The 23,274-nt window shown below is 41.9% G+C and overlaps 1 protein-coding gene across 1 annotated transcript in view; it reads left to right on the plus strand.

Moving 5' to 3' along the window:
- Nucleotides 1-23,274, plus strand: part of lrrc75a (leucine rich repeat containing 75A) — an 86,662-nt gene that overhangs the window by 24,199 nt on the left and 39,189 nt on the right. The window contains exon 2 of the mRNA XM_061918818.1: nt 10,306-10,434. Coding sequence (XP_061774802.1) covers nt 10,306-10,434 — 129 coding nt within the window. The remainder of the gene's footprint in view (nt 1-10,305; nt 10,435-23,274) is intronic.

A 23,274-nucleotide genomic window follows, 5' to 3' on the forward strand; every position in this document is an offset into this window, starting at 1 on the left:
CTCTCCTTGACCATGGTCTGAGAGCCGACAAGGAGGAAAGGTGTCAAACACTTTATTAACCAGTAGAATTTCCGTTTTTTGACATTTTTCCTCTCCAAGATGTTATTACTTGTATGCACTTTGTGTGTGCGTTTTGATGCACTCAACATCATGCGCCACGGCTCTGTAGTCACCGACGCCATCCGATGAGAGAACTTTACCGGTACTTTTCAAAGGTGGTATAGTACCGATTTCAATTGAATAGTACCACGATACTTTATTAGTACCGGTGTACTGTACAACCCTAATTTGTATATACACATTTTTATATATTGACATTGGATCGGTAGCCACATTTCCAGTATCGCCCAACCCTACCCTTTACTGTTTTAATAGGCAAATGCTCGCATGCGGGCTTCACGGTGGAAGAGGGGTTAGTGCGTCTGCCTCACAACACGAAGGTCCCGCAGTCCTGGGTTCAATCCCAGGCTCGGGATCTTTCTGTGTGGAGTTTGCATGTCCTCCTCGTGAATGCGTGGGTTCCCTCCGAGTACTCCGGCTTCCTCCCACTTCCAAAGACATGCACCTGGGGATAGGTTGATTGGCAACACTAAATTGGCCCTAGTGTGTGAATGTGAAGTGAAGTGAATTATATTTATATAGCGCTTTTCTCTAGTGACTCAAAGCGCTTTACATAGTGAAACACAATATCTAAGTTACATTTAAACCAGAGTGGGTGGCACTGGGAGCAGGTGGGTAAAGTGTCTTGCCCAAGGACACAACGGCAGTGACTAGGATGGTGGAAGTGGGAATCGAACCTGCAACCCTCAAGTTGCTGACACGGCCACTCTACCAACCGAGCTATACCGAGTGTGAATGTTGTCTGTCTGTCTGTGTTGGCCCTGCGATGAGGTGGCGACTTGTTCAGGGTGTACGCTGCCTTCCGCCCGATTGTTGCTGAGATAGGCGTCAGCGCCCCCCGCGACCCCACAAGGGAATAAGCGCTAGAAAATGGATGGATGCTCGCCTGCAGGAAAAATAGTTAAATACTGTATCTCTGTTTCTACTCCTCTTCACCCAATAAAAATAAAAAAAATAGCGCAGTTTTATTTCTAACGCAGCGACCTTTATTTTAAAAAGGCATCTCCATGGGGACAACTACCATAATCCCAAACTAATGTCTGTGTATTTGCCATTCATCCAAAGCTGTTGTCGTTATTTCCTGCGCCTCACTGCACATTAGGGGGCATAGAAACGTCAGTGAGTCATACCTCTTTTGCAGGAGATTGAGCCGCTCTCCTCCGAGTGTTGCTCACATACACATGCACTAATTCATACACTAAGCATGTTGTATTTGTTTTATAATCCATATTCGTGTCTCGGCTAAAGTACATGCTGTCTGAATTAATATTCTGCTCTATTGCTGTCTGAATTAATATTCTGCTGAAATACAGCCGACTTAAGCATGTGTGTGTGCTCTCGTGTGTATGTGTGTATCTGTGGTTGGTTATGCTACCCCTGAAACTGAGAAATGAATATAGAATGCAAACAAAGTAAAATAACATAGCACATTACAGTATGTCATATAAAATCTTTAAACTTTACATTGAAACACCACAAAACATGAGATTATTTAAACATTCTCTTTTATCAGAACTATAATATTCTTCAACACTAAGGACGTGCAATATTGCACATTTTGGTATTAGTTTGATACCGTGTCCGAGTACATGTTGATACCAATACGTACAATACGGATACTTTTTTACTTGAAACTATTCAATATTATTGAACAATTTAGTGATTTTGTCTTTAACTGGTTGATCGTGATTTTAATCAAAATAAACAAACAACAAAAAATATTATTTGTTGAACATTTTTTTGTGACCAAATAAACAGTATACTGATTAGATTATAATATACATGAGACACTGACGTTTTTTTAACTAATTGTGATTCTTATTTATTAGGATTCTAAATCGATTAATGCTCGCAAAGAATTATTTTTTTTTAAACAAAGTAAAATTAAAAAATAAGAAAATTTATATATGTGTGTGTGTGTGTGCGTGTGTGTGTGTGTGTGTGTGTGTGTGTGTGTGTGTGTGTGTGTGTGTGTGTGTGTGTGTGTGTGTGTGTGTGTGTGTGTGTGTGTGTATTAGGGCTGTCAACATTAACACATTAACGCATGTGATTAATACAAAAATAATATCGTAATGAATAAATCGAAAATTAATCACACCATTTGTTATGAGTGATAAGAGGCGGCCAGTTTCACCTCAAAACAGACTCCGGTGGAACTTTAGATAAAACTGAGGTAGTTTTTAGAATTGCAGCGACAAACTTTCTTGCCATCGGTGCACAGGATTCCACAGTACATTAAAAGTCCTTCCATCCATTTTCTACTGCTTATTCCCTTTGGGGTCGCGGGGGGCGCTGGTGCCTACCTCAGCTACAATCGGGCGGAAGGCGGGGTACACCCTGGACATCAAAAATCATTGAATGTATTTTGCGAAAATTAAGGCCTTAAATAGCATTAAAAATAACATTGAATTCAATAGCGAGGACCCTGCCATTCAAAACTAGGCTGTTACATTACTAATGATTAATATAACTACAGCTGAAAAAATAGTACAATAGCAATAGGCAAGACTATTCATCCCTGAACACCATGGAGTTAATTTAGGCTTTATGATGCAGTTACATTATTATATCAACTATCAGAGACAGAAACTCTTCATTTAACATAATGTCTTTTTCTGCTGCTTAAACACAGCTCAATCAACACAGAAAAAGGTCAAGTGAAATAACTTAGTTATTAACTCTAAGTCCATATTGCCGTCGCCGCACAGGATTCCACAGTACATTGCTTTCTCTCAGACAGAAAGGTCTTTGCTGTTTGTAACACACACACGCACGCACCCATGCACTCACACGGCACAGTGAGCTAACCTTACGTTAATAGCTAATTAGCATTCACCTCAAGGACTGCGAGCGAGCTGAGCTGCCGCTTGTTTCTAGAACGTCAACGGGCCCATAGTGATGTTACTAGTAGTTGACTGGGAGGTGTTTATTATCATTTGGGGAGATTCCGCTGCCTTACCTGCTAAAAACACCGTTCTGCTCACTCCATGTTACATGCGCTCTGAATACGCACTGCTAATTGGCTGTTACCGCTCTGCGTGTAACCAATCAGATGGTTCTGTGGGTGGGACAATGCTGGGTGCTGCATAGACATACTGACAGAGGCAGACGCAGAATTAAGCAGAGCAGCTTGTTAAGAATTTTTTATTTATTTGTTAAGACTTTAGTTTAGGCGGCCGCCTTAATAACAAAGCGCTACGGGAAACCCTGTATATATATACAGTGGGGCAAAAAAGTGTTTAGTCAGCCACCAATTGTGCAAGTTCTCCCACTTGAAATGATGACAGAGGTCTGTAATTTTCATCATAGGTACACTTGAACTGTGAGAGACAGAATGTGAAAAAAAAATCGAGGAATTCACATTGTAGGACTAGGGAATAAGCTGTAGAAAATGGATGGATGAATGGATGGACTTTTAAAGAATTTATTTGTAAATTATGGTGGAAAAATAAGTATTTGGTCAACCATTCAAAGCTCTCACTGATGGAAGGAGGTTTTGGCTCAAAATCTCACGATACATGGCCCCATTCATTCTTTCCTTAACACGGATCAATCGTCCTGTCCCCTTAGCAGAAAAACAGCCCCAAAGCATGATGTTTCCACCCCCATGTTTCACAGTAGGTTTAGTGTTCTTGGGATACAACTCAGTATTCTTCTTCCTCCAAACACGACGAGTTGAGTTTATACCAAAAAGTTCTATTTTGGTTTCATCTGACCACATGACATTCTCCCAATCCTCTGCTGTATCATCCATGTATCCATTTTGGTACAAACTCAACTCATAACTGTACCTACTGTGGTAAACTTAAGTTTCATGATCTTGGTTGTAATCGATTTGCACATCAGATTGACTCTCTCTCTCATCCACAGTCTGGAGTGCAGCTGACGCTGGTCAATCCAACACACCTGAGGTTGATTAGAGTGCCTTTATTAACTGGGTGCTTACGGCCCGTAAGCGCCGGTACTTTGTTGGTAACTGCTGTTCCTCACGCATGACTGTGTTTCTCGTTTCACTTGCTAAACCCTCGTGTTTTTGCTCGTGCATCTTGCAGGTTTGCCTGTTTACCTAGCTCCGACCAGCGCTTTCAGTTTACTATTTTTTGTTTCTGTTTTTCTTCATTCTTGAAGTATGTTTCCTAGCCTCATCTAGAGATTTATTTTTGTACTTTACTAGTTTGTTTTTTATCTTATCTGTCTGTATTATTCCTAGTCTTTACTAGCGCTTTTGGTTTAGTTTTTGTATTTATCTAAGTAGTTTTTATGGTGTGTTTTTGGGCTCCACCATCGCTTTATGTTTTTTGTGGCTACATCCTCCTTCCGCCCAGAATAAAGGAAGAACTTTTTGTCTACAAACAATCCGTCTCTGCATACTTGGGTTCAATCTAATTCTGCTCCTAACACCTACAACAATGTTAATATTTGGTTTCATGTCCCTTGGCAAGTTTCACTGCGATAAGGCACTTTTGGTAGCCATCTACAAGCTTTTGGCAAACTTTTGGTTAAATTTTTGACCACTACTCTTGACAAAATTGGTGCAGTTCACCTAAATTTGTTGGTTTTCTTACATGTTTTCTGACTTGTTTCTTCAGCATTGTCTACACGTTTATGTCAGGACTTTGGGAAGGCCATTTTAAAACCTTAATTCTAGCCTGATTTAGCCATTCCTTTACCACTTTTGATGTGTGTTTGGGGTCACTGTCCTGTTGGAACACCCAACTGCACCCAAGTACCAACCTCGGGCTGATGATTTTAGGTTTTGTTGAAGAATTTGGAGGTAATCCTCTTTTTTCATTGTCCCATTTACTCCCTGTAAAGCACGGTGAAGCACCAGTTCTAATGCCAAAGTCCAGACTTAAATGTGTGGACAATGCTGAAGAAACAAGTCCATGTCAGAAAACCAACACATTTAGCTGAACTGCACCAATTTTGTCAAGAGGAGTGGTCAACCAGAAGCCTGGAATTCAAATTGAATCTTGAGCTGTTGTAAAATTCATATTCCTAATTCAAATACAACAAAGTATTACAATTATTGCCTTTTGTAACATACAATCCTTTCAGCAAAATAAAGCCAAAAAGGAAAAATCAGTAAACAACAACCGTGTACATCGACATGAGTCAGCCAGTCCGAGGGATTTTGACTTAAACAGCAGTAAGGCATCAGATGAACTGGAATATATTATGGTAAATTTTAATTAGATGGTGAATCATAATTCCAAATACAAGCTTTTTCAGCTTGTCATTTGATGTGGTTTCTAAATAAATAACTCAGGCAGAGCCAGCATAAGGATTTGCATGATTTAGAGTGATTGACAGAAGCTTTATGTTCTTCATAATTAATTCAAGTGCTGATCTTAATCATCTTTTCACATACTTTCTAATACCGCTGTCATTTTAAATAATTTATGTAAAAGAAAAACATCCCCAAATGTACTGTGATGCTGCAACACTAGAAACAAGAGTGTCTTTATTGTACTTGTGCAATGACAATAAAGATCCATCCATCCTATGACCCCATAAAAAAATTATATGAAAGCTGTTTATTTCAACACCCCTGAATGATATTGACACAAGCGGTTGTTGACATAAGTGAAACCAAAATTAGCTTTTGCTTGCTATGCACATTCACTTAAATTTACTTACTTTACTTGACTTGCTCATTGGCTTACTTTGCACTGAACAGGAAGTCACTGTGTACAGGTTTTAATGCTGTGAAACTTGACAGTAGTTTGCTTGATTACTGTGTAATGTACATGAGGACAATATTACCAAACACATCTACATACTGTAAATAGACCCTGTTTCCATGGAAATTATCACCACGTCTCAAAATATCAAGGGATCTCACCTTCTCACCTGCAGTGAGCGAACCCGTCCAAAAGATAACCTGCTCCCGTAGAATGTACAGTAATTCTTCTCAACAATAGAGAGGAAATATAACCTTAGAGAAAAATTTAATTTAAAGTATTTGTATGCGCTTACAGCACTTAAAACCGTTAATATATCAGTATGTGGAATTAAATTATGGAATGGATTGAGCAAAGAAATTAAATAAATTACAAATATGATCCAATTCATGAAAATCTTCCAACTTAAAGTCTTCACAAAGTACAAAGAAGAAGAACCATGATAAACCTTCTGATAATCTTATTCATCTCACCATATGAAATACAACTTACTTCACAAATTATTTATTTTTTTATCTTACATATTGTGAATACATTGAGAACAGGAAGTCAACAAAAGTGTTATCAACTGCTATGTAAGGGGAAAGAGGTACTCCTTTTTGAACATGTTGAAAAGAGAAACTGTAAATTGGGATGTATCCTGCTGTATGCATGCATGTTCAAAATAAACTAAACCTCAACTCAAGTTTGACATCACGTGTCACGGATCTTACAAAGAGGCAGCTAATGCAGTACTAAATGCTACAGGCCATGTAATCCACTTTATGAGCTTGGATCTCTGAACACTTTAAACAGTGGAGATTCCGCAAAAAGTAATAAAAGCTGATCACACGATGGTACAAATACTCACACAATAATGAGTGATACTAAAGCGTAACAGACCATTTTAAAAACATGACAACATTTTAGTTTTTTACTGAAGACACTCAGAATGTTGACAAAAATACAAAATGTGGGTTATACAATATTAACTATGAACAATAAAACACTGAAGATTGAGAACATCTGAAAGTTGCTCCCTCCTCTACTACACTTCCTTTATGGACATCTTTTATAATTAAGCAAGAGCAACAACAATGCATAAAACTAGGCAAAACATTAAGGCAAAAGGGTGAAAAGCATCTACCTATTCGATATAATAGCACTGTTCTGCAGAACTTTGTTGTAGAAATCCGTATGACACTCGGGTTTGCTGCGCCCACTCTGTCTGCATGGAGCGCAGCTTTCTATGACTACCGAAGTAAATGGTAAATAGGTTATACTTTTATCGCGCTTTTCTACCTTTAAGGCACTCAGGGCCTTGACACTATTTCCACATTCACCCATTCACAAAATGATGGCGGAATCTGCCATGCAAGCCGCTAACCACGACCCATCAAGAGCAAGGGTGAAGTGTCTTGCTCAAGTACACAACAGACGTGTTGAAGGTGGTAGAAGCCGGTGATGGAACCAGGAACCCTCAGGTTGCTGGCTCAACAGCTCTTCAAACCGGGCCACACCATCCAATGTTGTAACCCGTATGTCAATCAAAAGTGCAGATTCTAACCATTGAAATAATTTCTATAACTTAAACTGCAGCTCAGATCGCTCGCAGTCCTGGCTTGAGGTGAAGGCTAATTAGCTTTTAGCGTAACGTTAGCTCATTTTGCTGTGTGTGCGCGCGTGCGTGTGCGTATGTGTGTGTGTGTTAGGGGCAGCAAAGCCCTGTCTGTCTGTTATTTCACTTGAACTTCATGGTGTTCAGTGATGAATTGTCTCTCCTATTGCTATTGTACTATATTTTCAGCAATAGTTACATTAATCATTAGTAATGTAGCAGCCTAGTTTGAACGGCAGGGTCCCTGCTATCACATGTTGACAAAAATATAACATTTACATAATAAAAATCAACTAACTACAGGCTTCCCAAATGCTGTATTAAATGAAGCATGATGAGTTGACTTGAAACTGTTTAATGTTGCACTTTTTATATGTAGAAGAAAATTGTTGTCATTTCATTTAATCCAAGGAACAAGTTGAGGCAGTTTAATGTTGATTAATGTGGGCAGACTTATTATAGTGTTCCTAATGTTAAAAGGATGAAGCCATTGTTTACAAATTTGGTAAATAAAGAACCCAAAAAATTATATTGTGTTGTTTTCTTACTGCACCGAAAATTAACCAAACCGTGACCTCTAAACAGAGATACATATCGAACTGAAAATTTTGTGTACCGTTACACCGTTACTTACAAAGTCAAATTAATTACTTACTGTAAGTAAGCGTTTAAAAAAAAAGAGTTAAAAATGTGGCCACATGCTGACATATGTTCAACTCATCATGCTTATTTTATTACAGCATTTGGGAAGCCTGTAGTTAATTTTTATTATGTGAATGTTACATTTTTATTAACATGTGATAGCAGGGACCCTGCCATTCAAAACTAAGCTGCTACATTACTAATGATTAATGTAACTAGCTGAAAAAATAGTACAATAGCAATAGGAGAGACAATTCAATAGGAGAGACATTCCCTGAACACCATGGAGCTCATGTATGCTTTATGATGCACTTACATTATTATATCAACTATCAGAGACAGAAACTCTTTATTTAACTTGATGTCTTTTTTTGCTGCTTCAACGCTGTTTAATCAACACAGAAAAAGGTCAAATGAAATCACTTAGTCGTTGATAATTATCCTTGTCTTTCTCTCAGACAGACAAGGCTTTGCTGTCCGTAACACACGCACGCGCACACACACACCACAAAGTGAGCTAACGTTACGCTGAAAGCTAATTAGCCTTCACCTCAAAGACTGCGAGCGAGCTGAGCTGCCGCTTATGTTTCTAGAACGTCTACAGACTCATAGTGATGTTACTAGTAGTTGACTTGAAATGGTTTATTATAATTTGGGGAGAGTCCGTTGCATTAAGTCTGCTAAACACCTTTCCGCTCATCCCACCGTCTCTCCTCTCTGTCTGTGCCGTGAGCACTGACTGCATGTGCTCTGAATATGCACTGCTGATTGGCTGTTACATTCGCTCTCAATACGCACTGCTAATTGGCTGTTACCGCTCTGCGTGTAACCAATCAGATGGTTCTGTGAGTGGGACAATGCTGGGTGCTGCAGAGACGTACCGACAGACGCAGACCTAAGCGAGCAACTTAAGACTTTATTTCAGGCGCTGGCTCTTTGTTGTTTAGGCAGCCGCCTTAACAACAAAGCGCTGCGGGAAACCCTGAATTGAAATAAGGTAGTCTGCACCACTTTTCAATTGCACATGCTGAGTTAGTTGGTCACACGCAACACACCCTGTTACGGTTTCAAAAAATTGAATCCAATTGCAGATCAGTAAAAAGTATTTTTAATAACAAAAAATCACTGGAGAAAATAATTTAAGAGTAACAGAAGTCAGCTCCAGGAAGACGGGGTCAAAAAGTCTGTTCAGCATCTGAGGAAATACAAAAACAGGGTTCAAAAAAGGTTTCAGGGCAAAGGTCAGAATGATAGTGTTCAGGTTAGAATGTACCACAGGCAACGATCGAACTGGCACTGGCTGGGTGGAGATCCAGGGTTTAAGTCAGGTCGTTGATTAGGTGCAGGTGGGCTTGGATGGCTGGCAGCACACCTGCAACTGACGACCAGGGAGAGACTTGCAGACAAGAGGAAAAAAAGGCAGGAGAACTGCCCTCATGACACACCCACTAATAGTACACGGCACTTTATTGTTAGCATAAGCTATTTAGCGCTTGGTATTTGGATCTTAGTAGGTCAGGCTCATTGTATTGTACATGGTTTCGATGGTGTGAAGAGGTGCCACAAATGAGACGAAGCAAGAGGGGGCAAATGTGTGTATGTGTATCCAAAACACATGCTTAGGTAAACTTTCGGTTTCAGGCAAACAACCCCGCCATGAAGGGGCCAAGGATGACAGAAGCAAGTGAACAGAGGGACAATCGAGAGAAAATGGGCCAGACTTTGTAGGACAGGGTCTTCTCTCCAGTGTTGGTATTGCTACTGTTTGTAATTAATCAATTTGGAAAATAAATACTTCTTCAATTCAAGTCTCCCACCTTATTCAGACAAGCCATAAGAACAAAGGAATTTGGGAGGACTTCTCCCTTTAAAAAGGGGAGATAAAAACACCTCCTTGCCCGAAATAATAGTATGAGAAACCCTAAAATGGGATTATACAGTCTTTCTCAATTATTTTCTGTCATGACACCCTGGGGGGACAGAATTTTGAAATAACATGTTCCCATACTGCCGATTTGTTTTTGCTCTCGGAGTAGCAGTGACCGCAGCCATTTTTTTTGCCGGTCACCGATCATGCTAACTTGTGCATGTTAATTTCTCGTCGTAAAAACAGGAGCGATGACGTCAGTGGTTATTGAAAAATGAATTTGTCGTTGACAAATTTCATAACAGAGTTCTGTCGACATCGTTGACTAATCGTTGCACCCTTGTAGCGGAACTATAAGTAATTTGTGTTCTGTGCATGTTTTTGTGCGTCCGTAGGACCTCGGCATGGAGTCAACATCACTGGATGACGTGTTATATCGTTACGCCAGCTTTAGAAACCTTGTTGACCCCATCACACATGACCTGATCATCAGTCTGGCACGATATGTGCACTGCCCAAAAACGGTAAGAAATATATTTTCACAGTATAAATCACACATGATAAATATTGGCAATTACACTAAACCCCTCGTTACACACACACACACACACACACACACACACACACACACACACACACACACACACATACACACACACATGCACAAAAGTAGAAGTGATTCATTGCTATCAGGTGATCTTTTTATTCATTTTGTCTGACGTTATTCGATTAGACACCAGCACTAAGTAGTTGTGTTGCCATGTGTGTTCTTTGTAGAACTGCAGTGCCTTTTGTTTGTTCATTTGTTTTAGTTTGAGAGGTCACTGAGGGAAAGTGAAAGGAAGCCTGACAGCTTCTCTACCAGATAAATAATGCAGGAAGGAAGTAATGGCGACAAAGGTAGGACTTAGACGGTCTCGTATGCTGCAGTGATAGTAGGCCGCAATTATCTGTTTTTGTGATAAATTGAAGTTTTGCGCCCCAAAAATGACTTGAGAATAGGCAAGAGTAGCAACATTGAGCGAAAAAATTGCTAATTGCAACACAAAACAAGACAGGTTTTTCAAGCTGTTGATTCACGTAACATCAAACGGTGCCATATTTCGATACCTTTATTGCATGGGGCGTTACGGCCGCTGCAAACTTGGCTGGGAAACAAGCACTCATGCAGCACTCAGAGTGGACTCCGTAGGTAATTTTATAATTTTCCATGCCAACTAAGCAAGTATATCTGACAGAAAACACTCAAACGTATTATAAGGCTCCACTTTTCAACATGCACGTGATTGATGCGAATTTAAATTGATTACATTTATGTCATATACATGCTACTAATTAGCTTTAGTGATTTTACATGGTGATTTCAACATCTCTAAGTATTGGTAATAAAAACTACAACTAAGTTGTATGTTACAATTGTCAATACGTAGACTATGGTGAGGTTTGTTTTCTCGTGGTGCAAAGCGACTGGACCGGACATGGCGTGAAAGTAATGAAATCTTTTAATATTAACTCGAAAGTACTACAAAAACAAAGGGTACAAACAAAAGGCGCTCACAGCGGAGGTATAAACTTGGCTATGTAAACAAAAAACTAGCACAAAGGCAGAACTATGGACAAAAAAACGAAAACACTTGCTGTGACAAGAAACGAGCATGAAAAAGAGCAGAAAGGCTCATCAGCAAGAATAAGAAGGGTGTGTAGAGGGTGATGTCGCCAGGCTGACTGCCTGGCAACTACAGGCTTAAAACATGATGTGGTGATTGACTACGGGTGCATGAGTCCAAGTGAATCAGGTGCATGACAGGGACAAAACAGGGAGCGAAAAAAGGGGAACCGACATAGTGCAAAAACCAAACAGAACATAGCCAAACTAAACATGATCACCAAGACATGACAACAATCAAAAATACGGTGCGTAATAAGTACAATACTTACAGTATAAACACCTTTTAGGGTGCACCAAAAGACTAGAATTTCGACCTAATGGCAAGGATTACTTCCTGGCTCGGCAACAGACTTTAGTCCATCCACTATTGTTATCTAACGTGTTTAAATTACAACTGCATGCAAGTATATAATACTTCCAAATGAAACTCAGAAGTGAAAGAAACCCAGATTTAACAACTAGACAGCAGTTATTTTCAGCTCACTGTTAAAAGTAAAATAAAATAAAAAATCATTATTAGACAATTAACATTTATTAACTCATGAACACACACACACAAGTGCTGAAAATTGGTATTATTCAATTCTGTTAAATGGCTCACAATACGAAGGTAGTAGTCCTGAGTTCAATCCCGGGCTCGGGATCTTTCCGTGTGGAGGTTGGATGTTCTCCCCGTGACTGCGTGGATATCTCCGGGTACTCTGGCTTCCTCCCACCGGCAAAAATATGCACCTGGTGATTGGTTGATTGGCAACACTAAATTGGCCCTAGTGTGTGAATGTGAGTGTGAATGTTGTCTGTCTGTGTTGGCCCTGTGATGAGGTGGGGACTTGTCCAGGGTGTACACCGCCTTCCGCCCAAATGCGGCTGAGATAGGCTCCAGCACCCCCCATGACCCCAAAAGAGACAAGCGGTTGAAAATGAATGGATGGATGGGCTCAAATGTGAAAGGTACCCGTCTCTAAATTGGTCGTGCAGGTTTGTGTAGCATTCCAACAAAAGGTAAGGTAAGGCAAGCCCTGTTCCAAAAGTGGTGAAGCTAAGGTTTAGGTAGCACACACCAGTTAGATGGTGGGACTAAGGCAATAGGCCACATGAACTAGCTGGGAAAAAAACATAGGGAGGAAAGTTGTGAATGGCCAAACCATTCCTTACCTGCTTGTACACAGGTCGGGAACTGGTCTTAAAGGGGTCATCTTATGATTTTTTCTTATGATCTACATTACATGTAATGGTGGTTGTTTCGTCAAATATTTGCATAGATTATGTTTTACAGACCATCTTCAAGCCGCTTTCTGACCATCTCTTTAGGCGGGTCTTCTTTACGTGCCTCCATTTCGACTGTGTCTTCTCTCTGCCAGCCATGTTGTAGTTTTTAGCGCTTCCATGGAGTCTACTGACAGATCATTTGGAACTATACGCTACTTTGTATTATAATGGCTACAGCAGCGGATGCATGTGCATGTAGGAGCCAGTCTGCCCCACAACAAGAGAATATAGAAGGTTTCTGGACTTCTGGGTATCCTAAATACACAACAGGTTCTAATAGGTAATCAAAGTTTGTTTTGCATAATAAGACGCCTCTGAATTAGGTCCTGACACTAGTAAATCCCTGAAACCTGAAATCTCAGCTACTTAGGGAAAACGCATAGTCGGTCACACACACTCGCACTGTCGGACTGTCCTTCAGATGTCGACATAAGTGGTTGTTGACATGCCTGTGGCTAACAATCGAAAGATTACATGTAAATGGATGCATTTTTTTGGTTGCTGTGGTAAAAGTTTGATTGGCAACACTAAATTGGCCCTAGTGTGTGAATGTGAGTGGGAATGTTGTCTGTCTCTGTGTTGGCCCTGGCTTGAGGTGGCGACTTGTCCAGGGTGTACCCCGCCCTCCACCCGAATGGAGCTGAGATAGGCTTCAGGACCCCTTGCTACCCCAAAAGGGACAAGAGGTAGAAAATGGATGGATGGATGGGTAGAATCTAGGTACAAGCTTTTATTTTGAAGCTTAGTTTTCACTGTACAGTAAGTCTGTGTGTTAAATGCTGCATAACAAGACAGTAATCATGTTGCTGATGTCCGTTCATGCTGCTTAGCGATAATGATGAAATGTCTACAACAAATGTCATATGTATTACAAAGACATATCAAAGAAGTCTCTACAACATTATCTAGGGTACGATCTTACATAATTTGATTCTTTTGTCCCGCACAAATCAAAAGACAATACGTGGTCATTTTTGTATTGCATAATTAAATTGGTTGGGTGTATTAAACATAAGTGAAGCTGGAGAGACGATATGTAAATTTAAAAAAACACTGCTAAAAATTTACCCATGGGGCTCGAAGAGGCAACGTGGGTCCAACTTCCAACGGGCTCACCACGCATGGGAGAGGCCATAGAGATCGGGTGCGATGTGAACACGGTGGCAGCTGAAGGCGGGGCACTTGGCGGTCTGATCCTCGGCTACATTAGCTAGCTCTTGGGACGTGAAATGTCACCTCGCTGGAGGAGGAGCCTGGGCTAGTGCACGAGTTGGAGAAGTTCCGGCTGGATATAGTCGAACTCAGTTCGACGCACAGCAAGGGTTCTGGAACAATTTTTCTCAAGAGGGGCTCGACTCTCTTCCACACTGGCGTTGCACGCAGTGAGAGTCGACGGGCTGCGGTAAAAATTATTGTTTCCCCCCCAGCTCAAAGCCTGTACGTTGGAGTTCAACCCAGTGGCCAAGAGGGTAGCTTCCCTCCGCCTTCAGGTGGGGGGACGGGTCCTGACTGTTGTTTGTGTTTTCGCACCAAACAGCAGTTCAGAGTACCCACCCTTTTTGGATACACTCGAGGAAGTACTGGAAAGTGCTCCCCCCCCGGGTGATACCCTTGTCCTACTGGGGGACTTCAACGCTCATGTTTGCAACGACAGTGAAACCTGGAGAAGCGGGATTGGGAAGAATGGCCACCCGGATCAGAACCCCAGTGGTGTTTTGTTATTGGACTTTTGTTCTCGTCACAGATTGTCCATAACAAACACCATGTTCAAACATAAGGGTGTTCATATGTGCACTTGGACCAGGACACCCTAGGACGCAGTTCCATGATCAACTTTGTAGTTGTGTCATCGGAATTGCAGCCTCATGTTTTGGACACTCGGGGGAAGAGAGGGGCGAAGTTTTCTACCGATCACCACCTGGTGGTGAGTTGGCTGCGATGGTGGGGGAGGATGCCGGACAGACCTGGCAGGCCCAAACGTATTGTGAGGGTCTGCTGGGAACATCTAGCGCAGTGTCCTGTTAGACAGAGTTTCAATTCCCACCTCCGGAAGAACTTTGAACATGTCACGAGGGAGGTGCTGGATATTGAGCCCGAGTGGACCATGTTCCGCACCTCTATTATCGAGGTGGCTAATTGGAGCTGTGGCCGCAAGGTAGTTGGTGCCTGTTGTGGCGGTAATCCTAGAACCCGCTGGTCTTGGTGAGGGATGCCGTCAAGCTGAACCTATCGAGTTCTTTTGGCTCATGGGACTCCGGAGGCAGCGGACAGGTACCGACAGGCCAAGCGGTGTGCAGCATCAGCGGTCGCGAAGGCAAAAACTCAGACATGGGAGGAGTTCAGGGAAGTCATGGAAAATGACTTCCGGACGACTTTGAAGCAATTCTGGACCACCATCCACCGCCTCAACACCGTGTATGGTGAGGATGGTGTTCAGCTGATGCCAAACTTGCTAATTTCCTCCTTGATTGGTAAGTCAGGCATTTACGTTTTCTTATTACTTGTAATAAATGGAAATTTACATTTCCTATGTAAACTCTACTGTCCAATACAGTCTATGATCTTGTCTAACAAAGTTAGTATGTTCGTGCAACGAATGCTTAGCATGCTAGCCTAGTCAATGACACATCGACATATAGACTAACAGACGAAAATATTGCTCCGTAACTTTACAAATACATTTGGCTAATTAACATCACTAAAATGTGGTATATTTATTTTGTAAATTATCTTGCAAAAAGAATGAACAAGAGCAACCTACAGTGTAGGACTCCTCGATTGCCATTTGAAGTTCCTTGGAGTAGGATTCGGATTTAGCTGCGTGTTTGGCAACCTCAGTCATGGAGAGTGGGAGGGGACTACAGAATTTTAACCGTGATTGCACTACCATTTCTGGCCATATGACTACATGTGGCACCTTGAAGAAACTGCGTCATGAGCTAAACCCTTCAATGCACAACCTACACATACCTATACTCTTCCACGAGTGCGGTCAGAAATGACCCCAATTAAAATCAATGTTTTTTGCAATAAGCTGGGTTGTTATCCTTCAAAATCTTTCAAACAAAAAGTTGGAATAGTTTTATATTCCAGGTTTTCCTCATAAAACATGTTTGTGACATGATGCCATTTTAATTTTTATGTATTCTTTCATTATTTTTCAGTAATTTCAGTTTCTTGCATCACTACCCACTCTTTCACAGCAGTTTCTATGGAATTTTCTAGGAATCTTTTCAATTATAGCAACTCGTGACTGTTCCTCTTACAGATCGGATGCAACTTTGATTGTCATTACTATACACCCCGGGAGGATCATCTGATCCACTAAAGACTGTAGGATGACAGAAAGCTATTGAGATAATTCCAAAAACTGTAAATCTGGAACTTTTTACATTGTTTTGGCTGACTCTGTAGATATAAACACCATGGCAGCTATATTATACAGGTTGGTTATGTTAACCTGTAGATTTTGTTTTGTATATTTGAACATTGGAAGCTAACATGGTATATTTATTTTATCTGCTGGTTCTCCTGCCATCATGGCCACCAAACACAACAAGGCACCTGACTCCCCAACCAACATGGCCATCAAACACAACTAGTCACATGGGTCTCCTGCCAACATGGCCATATATTTTAATGAAACGTCTTCTGCAGAGGATGATGATTTTCCGAAATCTGAGATTGCCACGTCATTGGTAATATTTCAACACTGCTTTAACATTGTCACTGATTAAGTAAGCTTCTTCTCTTGGCGTCCATCAGTTTTTTATTTTGTGTATTGTAAGTCCTTGTCTCCAAATGCCACTATTTGATTCATAGGTCTTTCTTTTTACCGCCTGACCTATGCAGGTTGGACAGTAATATTGAATCATACTAACAATTTATGATATGAAGCAAAACATGGAGTGAAAAATTGTCTTTAATATCAGTATAGCCTGGGGGGCTGGAGCTAGAAGTGGGAAAAGAAGGAGCATTGAAAAGGAAAGGAACGAGAGGGAGGTTTTCAGTTCTCTTGAGATGGTATAGTCATCGATGTGTTCTGTTCAATAATAGACAAGAAGCACATTGAAGGAAAGAAGCACTAAGAGGCAGAAAGAGAAAGCAATGGTATGTTAGAAGCTGAAATAAAAGATTTAGTTCTTTTATTGACCTAAAATCTTTCTCATTTATTTAAATCCAATTCGGTTTGTGCACATTTACTACCCTTAGTGGCAGTGTAAATCACCACTATGAAAGAGAAGGTTTAAATTTTGTGATTTCTGCTTTTAATATGTTGATCATGATTATAATTACAATAAAACACAGGACAAATATTTTAGACAAACAACAGCTATCATCAATCTCAACACGCTGGTATCAATCCAACACTGATACTACGCTTTGTACAATACTAATAATAACAAGATCAATCCGCCAATCTCCAATATTTAAAGTTTTCCGCACCGTCTGTGTTTCAGTTTAACTTGGGTGTTGGCATGCTGGTAATAATCAGAGAGCCTCATTGTTAGCTGTAATATATATACGGTGCTCATATTTCTACCCATGTTGTTTATTTTACTCGCCGTACATGTTGCTTAGCTCATGAGCCACCCTGCAGTGTCCTTGAAGCTTTGATGAAGTCTCATCCCCAGTCCTATTTGTACTACGTGGATTGGCTCCTTCTCTAAAGCCTACAATTGATTGTTAGTGTTCAGATAACCAAGTTCTCTTAATGTATTTTTGCTCATGAAAATGAATCTGGCAGTCATTTCCCGTAATTTTTAAATAATGTTGGAGTAATTTTTAGATAACTAATTGTTTTTGGAGCGCTCCGTTTCCTTTACCAGATTGTATAAGCCGCGCATTCTTGGTGTGACATTGGTGTAGGCATACACAACTATTATTTTGATCCCTTTATTGCATGTTCTAGTCGCCCTAGTTTATGATTACTTTAAAACTGATATGGTTAACATTATGAGCACAAAGTAAATGTTAAATTATCGCCATTTCCTTGCTTCCCTGCTCTTCCATCTCCTCTTCAATACACACCATATCCTCATGCTCTTTAACTATTTCCTCGAGCTTCTTGAGGAAACCATCAGTACAAGAGGGCGCAAAATAAAATACTAGCAGCTTACTTTAGGGCTTACGTAGTCTTTCTATGTTTTTCAGCAGGTTCTGATTCAGTCTTTTGCCATTCAAGGGTAATCCTGGGCTCCAAGATCACATTTGGCTTTAGTCTTTTAAATTTTTCCCATCCTAACTCCAATCAAAAACCTTCCTCTTCAAATCACATTCTTCCCAATTGGTCTGTCCCATTTTGTGTGATTCAGATTGATTGGAGACGTCCATGCTTTCCTTATATACCCATCATTCGGAAATGTATGCAGGTAGACCCCTTTTTAGTTGCATTGCCACAACCTGCAACAATGCATCAGGCAGCTATATTTTGATCATTTAAAAATATCGTGATTGGTATAAATTGAACAACATAAATTTTCTAGAAGAATATGCTGACCTGAGCCAACTTCGATTCACTAAACCTCGAAAACCTAATGGCATGACTTTCTCAGAAGGCAGCAAGCACGCATATGGCACCGTAATGTATCTTTTCTGGAGCTCCAGTCATGGTGTTTTTGTAAGGTTAGTTAAACCGAATCCAAGTTTAAACGTGGTACCATCTTGTTGACAGTCAGACCGTGGTTGGTGCAACATGACTATCAAACTTTCCATTCAAAACCGAGTTGGTAAAATCCAGACAAGCACCAATGTCCAAGATAAGTATCAATCAATCAATCAATGTTTATTTATATAGCCCTGTGAAGTTCTTCTTAGTTCTGTGTTCTTCGAGGACCAACAATGCACATCCACACCCAACAGCTTTTTATTTATCTTTTCAAAGTCTTTACGCTTTGCAGCAGTCTCACGCTTCTTCTGGGCATGTGCCTTACTAGCAGTCTTGTTCTTCCTTCTTGTGTGCTTTTCAGCAGTCTGGTCCTTTTCCTTGTTGGCCGTCTCGCCTATTGTTAGTCTCTGCCTCCCCCCAACCACCTCCACCACCCTCATGGTCTCCAACGCTGCTAATTACGAGACAGGTGATTAAATAACTCGTTCCAGCTGAGATATCCACTCAACTGTCTGCTGCTTCACAGCCGGCTCCCGCACATGTCCTTCCCACAGGGAACGCGTGGACCACGCCCCCTACACAAGCCCTTAATCACAAGTGTCTCAAAGGGCTGCACAAGCCACAACGACATCCGCGGCACAGAGCCCACATAAGGGAAAGGAAAAACTCACCCCAGTGGGACGTCGGTGACAGTGACTATGAGAAACCTTGGAGAGGACCGCATATGTGGGCACCCCCCATACCGAAAGCAATGGGTGTCGAGCGGGTCTAACATGATATTGTGAACGTCCAGTCCATAGTGGATCCAACATAACAGTGAGAGTCCAGTCCATAATGGATCCAATATAGTAGGAGAATCCCGTCCATAGTGGAGCAAGCAGGAGACCATCCCAAGCGGAGACGGATCAGCAGCGCAGAGATGTCCCCAACCGATGCACAGGCGAGCGGTCCATCCTGGGTCCCGATTTTGGACAGCCAGCACTTCATCCATGGGCACCGGACCTGTGTGTCCCCCACCTCAACTCCACAAGGGAGAGTGGGGCAGAGGAGAAAAAGAAAAGAAATAGCAGACCAACTGGTCTAAAAAGGGGGTCTATTTAAAGGCTAGAGTATACAAATGAGTTTTAAGATGGGACTTAAATGCTTCTACTGAGGTAGCATCTCTAACTGTTACCGTGAGGGCATTTCAGATTACTGGAGCCCGAATAGAAAACACTCTAAAGCCCGCAGACTTTTTTTGGGCTCTGGGAATCACTAATAAGCCTGAGTTCTTTGAACGCAGATTTCTTGCCGGGACATATGGTACAATACAATTGGCAAGATAGGCTGGAGCTAGGCCGTGTAGTATTTTATACTTATGTATAGGGTTGTCCCAAACCGATATTTAGATCGGATCGGCCGCCGATATTTGCCAAAAAATGCGTATCGGCAAGGCATGGGAAAATGCCGATTCAGATCCAGTTTTTAAAAAAACTCTGGTCTGTGTTTTCCAATGCAATGATTTAAATAATACATTCCACTCTTCTCCTGCTCCCTACACACCGTTACGCATTTTCCAGCACACCTTCAAAACAGCCACAAGTCTGTGTTCTAACCGTTCAGACGGCCGTGTTTATCAAAAGTTACGGTAAAAATGTCAGCTGTGTGGGATTGTTTTACCCTACAAAACGAAAAAGATGAAGAGGTGGAGTGTAAAACATGCCACAATAAAGTCAAGCGTGGTGGTAAAGTTGTAAGATATTTTTATGACTCTTTAGAGTGAGAGGCTTTTTAGCACTCATCATAGATCAACACAGGAGCAGGCTGACACCTGAGCATCTTGAAGTGCTCGTCTTTGTTAGAAAGAATCTCCCCATTATGCTTGGACTTCAATTGAGTGCATTCACTTTCTGTGAAAAGCTGTAGATATAATGTGATTGGGCCAACACGCAAAGGCAGTGCCTCTAAAGTTTATTTGCGCCCTGTACTTCTCCCTACGTACGTGTACCACTCTGTACAGCGACGTTTTAAAAAGTCATAAATTTTACTTTTTGAAACAAATTCCGATTTTTCCAATATTACATTTTAAAGCATTTATCAGCCGATAATATCGGCAGTCCGATATTATCGGACATCTGTAATTATTACGCTATAACAGTCGTATTAAAAACTATTTCGTCAGTTAAACTTATATTATTTACATCGTCAATATCGCTCAACCCTAATGAGCATTATGATTTAAGTGTGTTTGGCTAGCTAGTTGGTAAGATAAAGTCTCCTGGGTTCGGACCAATGAACATGCAGGTTGCTGAACATCAAGAAAGTGATTTTAACTTGCATTCTTTTCTCCTCAATCCATAACATTTTCTCTGCTACCCTTCTGCCTTGGTTCTCGATTCTGTATATGGTGCCTGTGAAAGCTTCCTGACAGGTGTGGATCCATATTTAGTGCCTTGTGAGGTGCTGCTGTCATACCCGGTTCACTGAAATTACATTGTGACACCAGTATTTGTGTGGCAATGACGCAGACCCTAGTCACTTTATTTTTAACTATGGGAGTATACCATGAGACATTATTTTAGGTTGACATTTTAGGGTCATGAAACACCATCCTTCATTGTAATTATGTATAAATTTTGCAAACCAAGACACAAATGTGCTGCAACAATCAGCAAATCAATGCATTGAATGACCCAGCTCGGCGCGAATGTGTGTGTATGTGAGAGACACAAACACACACACACACACACACACTTGGTTGACAGATGTCTTTGCCAATTATTTGCTTCAGTGGTCCATAAATCCTGCATTTCCTTTCTTGGTTCAGAGACTACATTAGTCACTGCTCACTTGGGAGAATTTGACTAGCATCTCTCTTTTTTAGCCAACATCAGAATCAGAATAGTTTCTAAAGGCCTACTGAAACCCACTACTACTGACCACGTAGTCTGATAGTTTATATATCAATGATGAAATATTAACATTGCAACACATGCCAATACGACCTTTTTAGTTTACTAAGTTGCAATTTTAAATTTCCCGCGAGGTATCCTGTTGAAAATGTCGCGGAATGATGACACGTGCGCGTGACGTCACGGACTGTCAAGAAATATTAGCTCAGCACCAGTTACGGCTAAAAGTCGTCTCTTTTCATCGCATAATTACACAGTAATTTAGACAACTGCGTTGCTGAATTCTTTGCAATTTGCATAATTAATAATGGAGACTATAAAGAACAATGCTGTTGGAGGAAAGCGGTGTACTGCAGCTGTCTTTAGCACCGAGACACAGCCGGTGTTTCTTTGTTTTTAACACAGAGCGGTCAAGAGAACATGTTTCTCTATGTCGACCAGCATGTTTTTGGATGGGAAAATTGTGATATATATCTTACCGGAGACATCATTGGATTATTCGTCCTTGTCAAGCTTGAGCTGTGGGTGTTTGTGATTCCTCGATGCAAGGATGATGTGGGACGAATCAGGCATGAATGTAAGTACATTCTTATTTGTTATTTAAATACAAAAGGCAAAACAAAAAGCACGCTCGATGGCGGATAATAATATATGCTAAAACGTTAACAAAAAACAGCACTTAGGCGAAAGAATACATAGATCTTACGTGGCGTGGTCCAAATGTTTAGCAGCGTGGCAAGGCGTGGAGGTTTGTGATAGAAATGTGGCATGAAGCAGAATGCAAAAATCCCAGACCGATGGACAGAAAGAAAATGATTTAAGTAGTGGCTGTGATAATTAGGAACAGGTGCGGGACTGAGGGCAGGGGCGTGACTAGGATAAAACTAATGAGGTTGGCATGGAAACAAACAAAACCAGGAAGTGCAAAACGTGACTGATTGTCCAAAATCAAAAACATAACAAGACAAAACAAGATCCATAGGTGTGACAGAGTTAAAGACAGCTCCCAGATGTCCAAAAACAAAAAACAAAAAAAACTATGATCGAGAGTCATGGGAGGGCGGGAGGGGAACATGGCGGTGGATCGCCAACCACGTGTCCCCGTATCCAACGGGGCAAGGTCAGGTGGCGGCGACGCGTGGAAGACCGAGGTGGGCGACCCGGGAACGGCCATATCCGTGGCCGACCCCCTTGGCGTGGCGGACGACCACGTAGCAACCACATCCGTGGCCAACAAGGAGGCTGTGGACGTGGACGTGGACGTGGACGTGGACGTGGACGTGGACGTGGACGTGGACGTGGACGTGGACTTGGCTGTGGACGTGGACTTGGCTGTGGACGTGGACTTGGCTGTGGACGTGGACTTGGCTGTGGACGTGGACTTGGCTGTGGACGTGGACTTGGCTGTGGACGTGGACTTGGCTGTGGACGTGGACTTGGCTGTGGACTTGGACTTGGCTGTGGACTTGGTCGCGGAGCAGGCACTGGCGGCGCTTGGCGACGCGGAGCAGGCACTGGCGGCGCTTGGCGACGCGGAGCAGGCACTGGCGGCGCTTGGCGACGCGGAGCAGGCACTGGCGGCGCAGTCACTGGCGGCGCTTGGCGACGCGGAGCAGGCACTGGTGGCGCTAGGCGACGCGGAGCAGGCACTGGCGGCGCCAGGCGACAACGTGGAGCTGACGCTGGCGGCGCTTGGGTACGTGGAGCTGGCACTGGTACCAGCCGTGGACGAGGACTTTGACGTGGACTCGGTCTTGGACTTGACGCAGGTGGCCTCGCTGGAAGCTGCGGCTTAGCAGGCCGAAGGACTGGTGGAGGTGGCCGTGTTGGCCGCTGTGGCTTGGCAGGTTGAAAAAATGGAAGTGGGGAACTTGCTGGTCGCTGTGGCTTGGCAATGCACTGGGCGGAATCAACCAACAAGCTCCCA

This window comes from Nerophis ophidion, linkage group LG13 (assembly GCF_033978795.1).
Source record: "Nerophis ophidion isolate RoL-2023_Sa linkage group LG13, RoL_Noph_v1.0, whole genome shotgun sequence".
In the NCBI taxonomy this organism is placed as follows: Eukaryota; Metazoa; Chordata; class Actinopteri; order Syngnathiformes; family Syngnathidae; genus Nerophis; species Nerophis ophidion.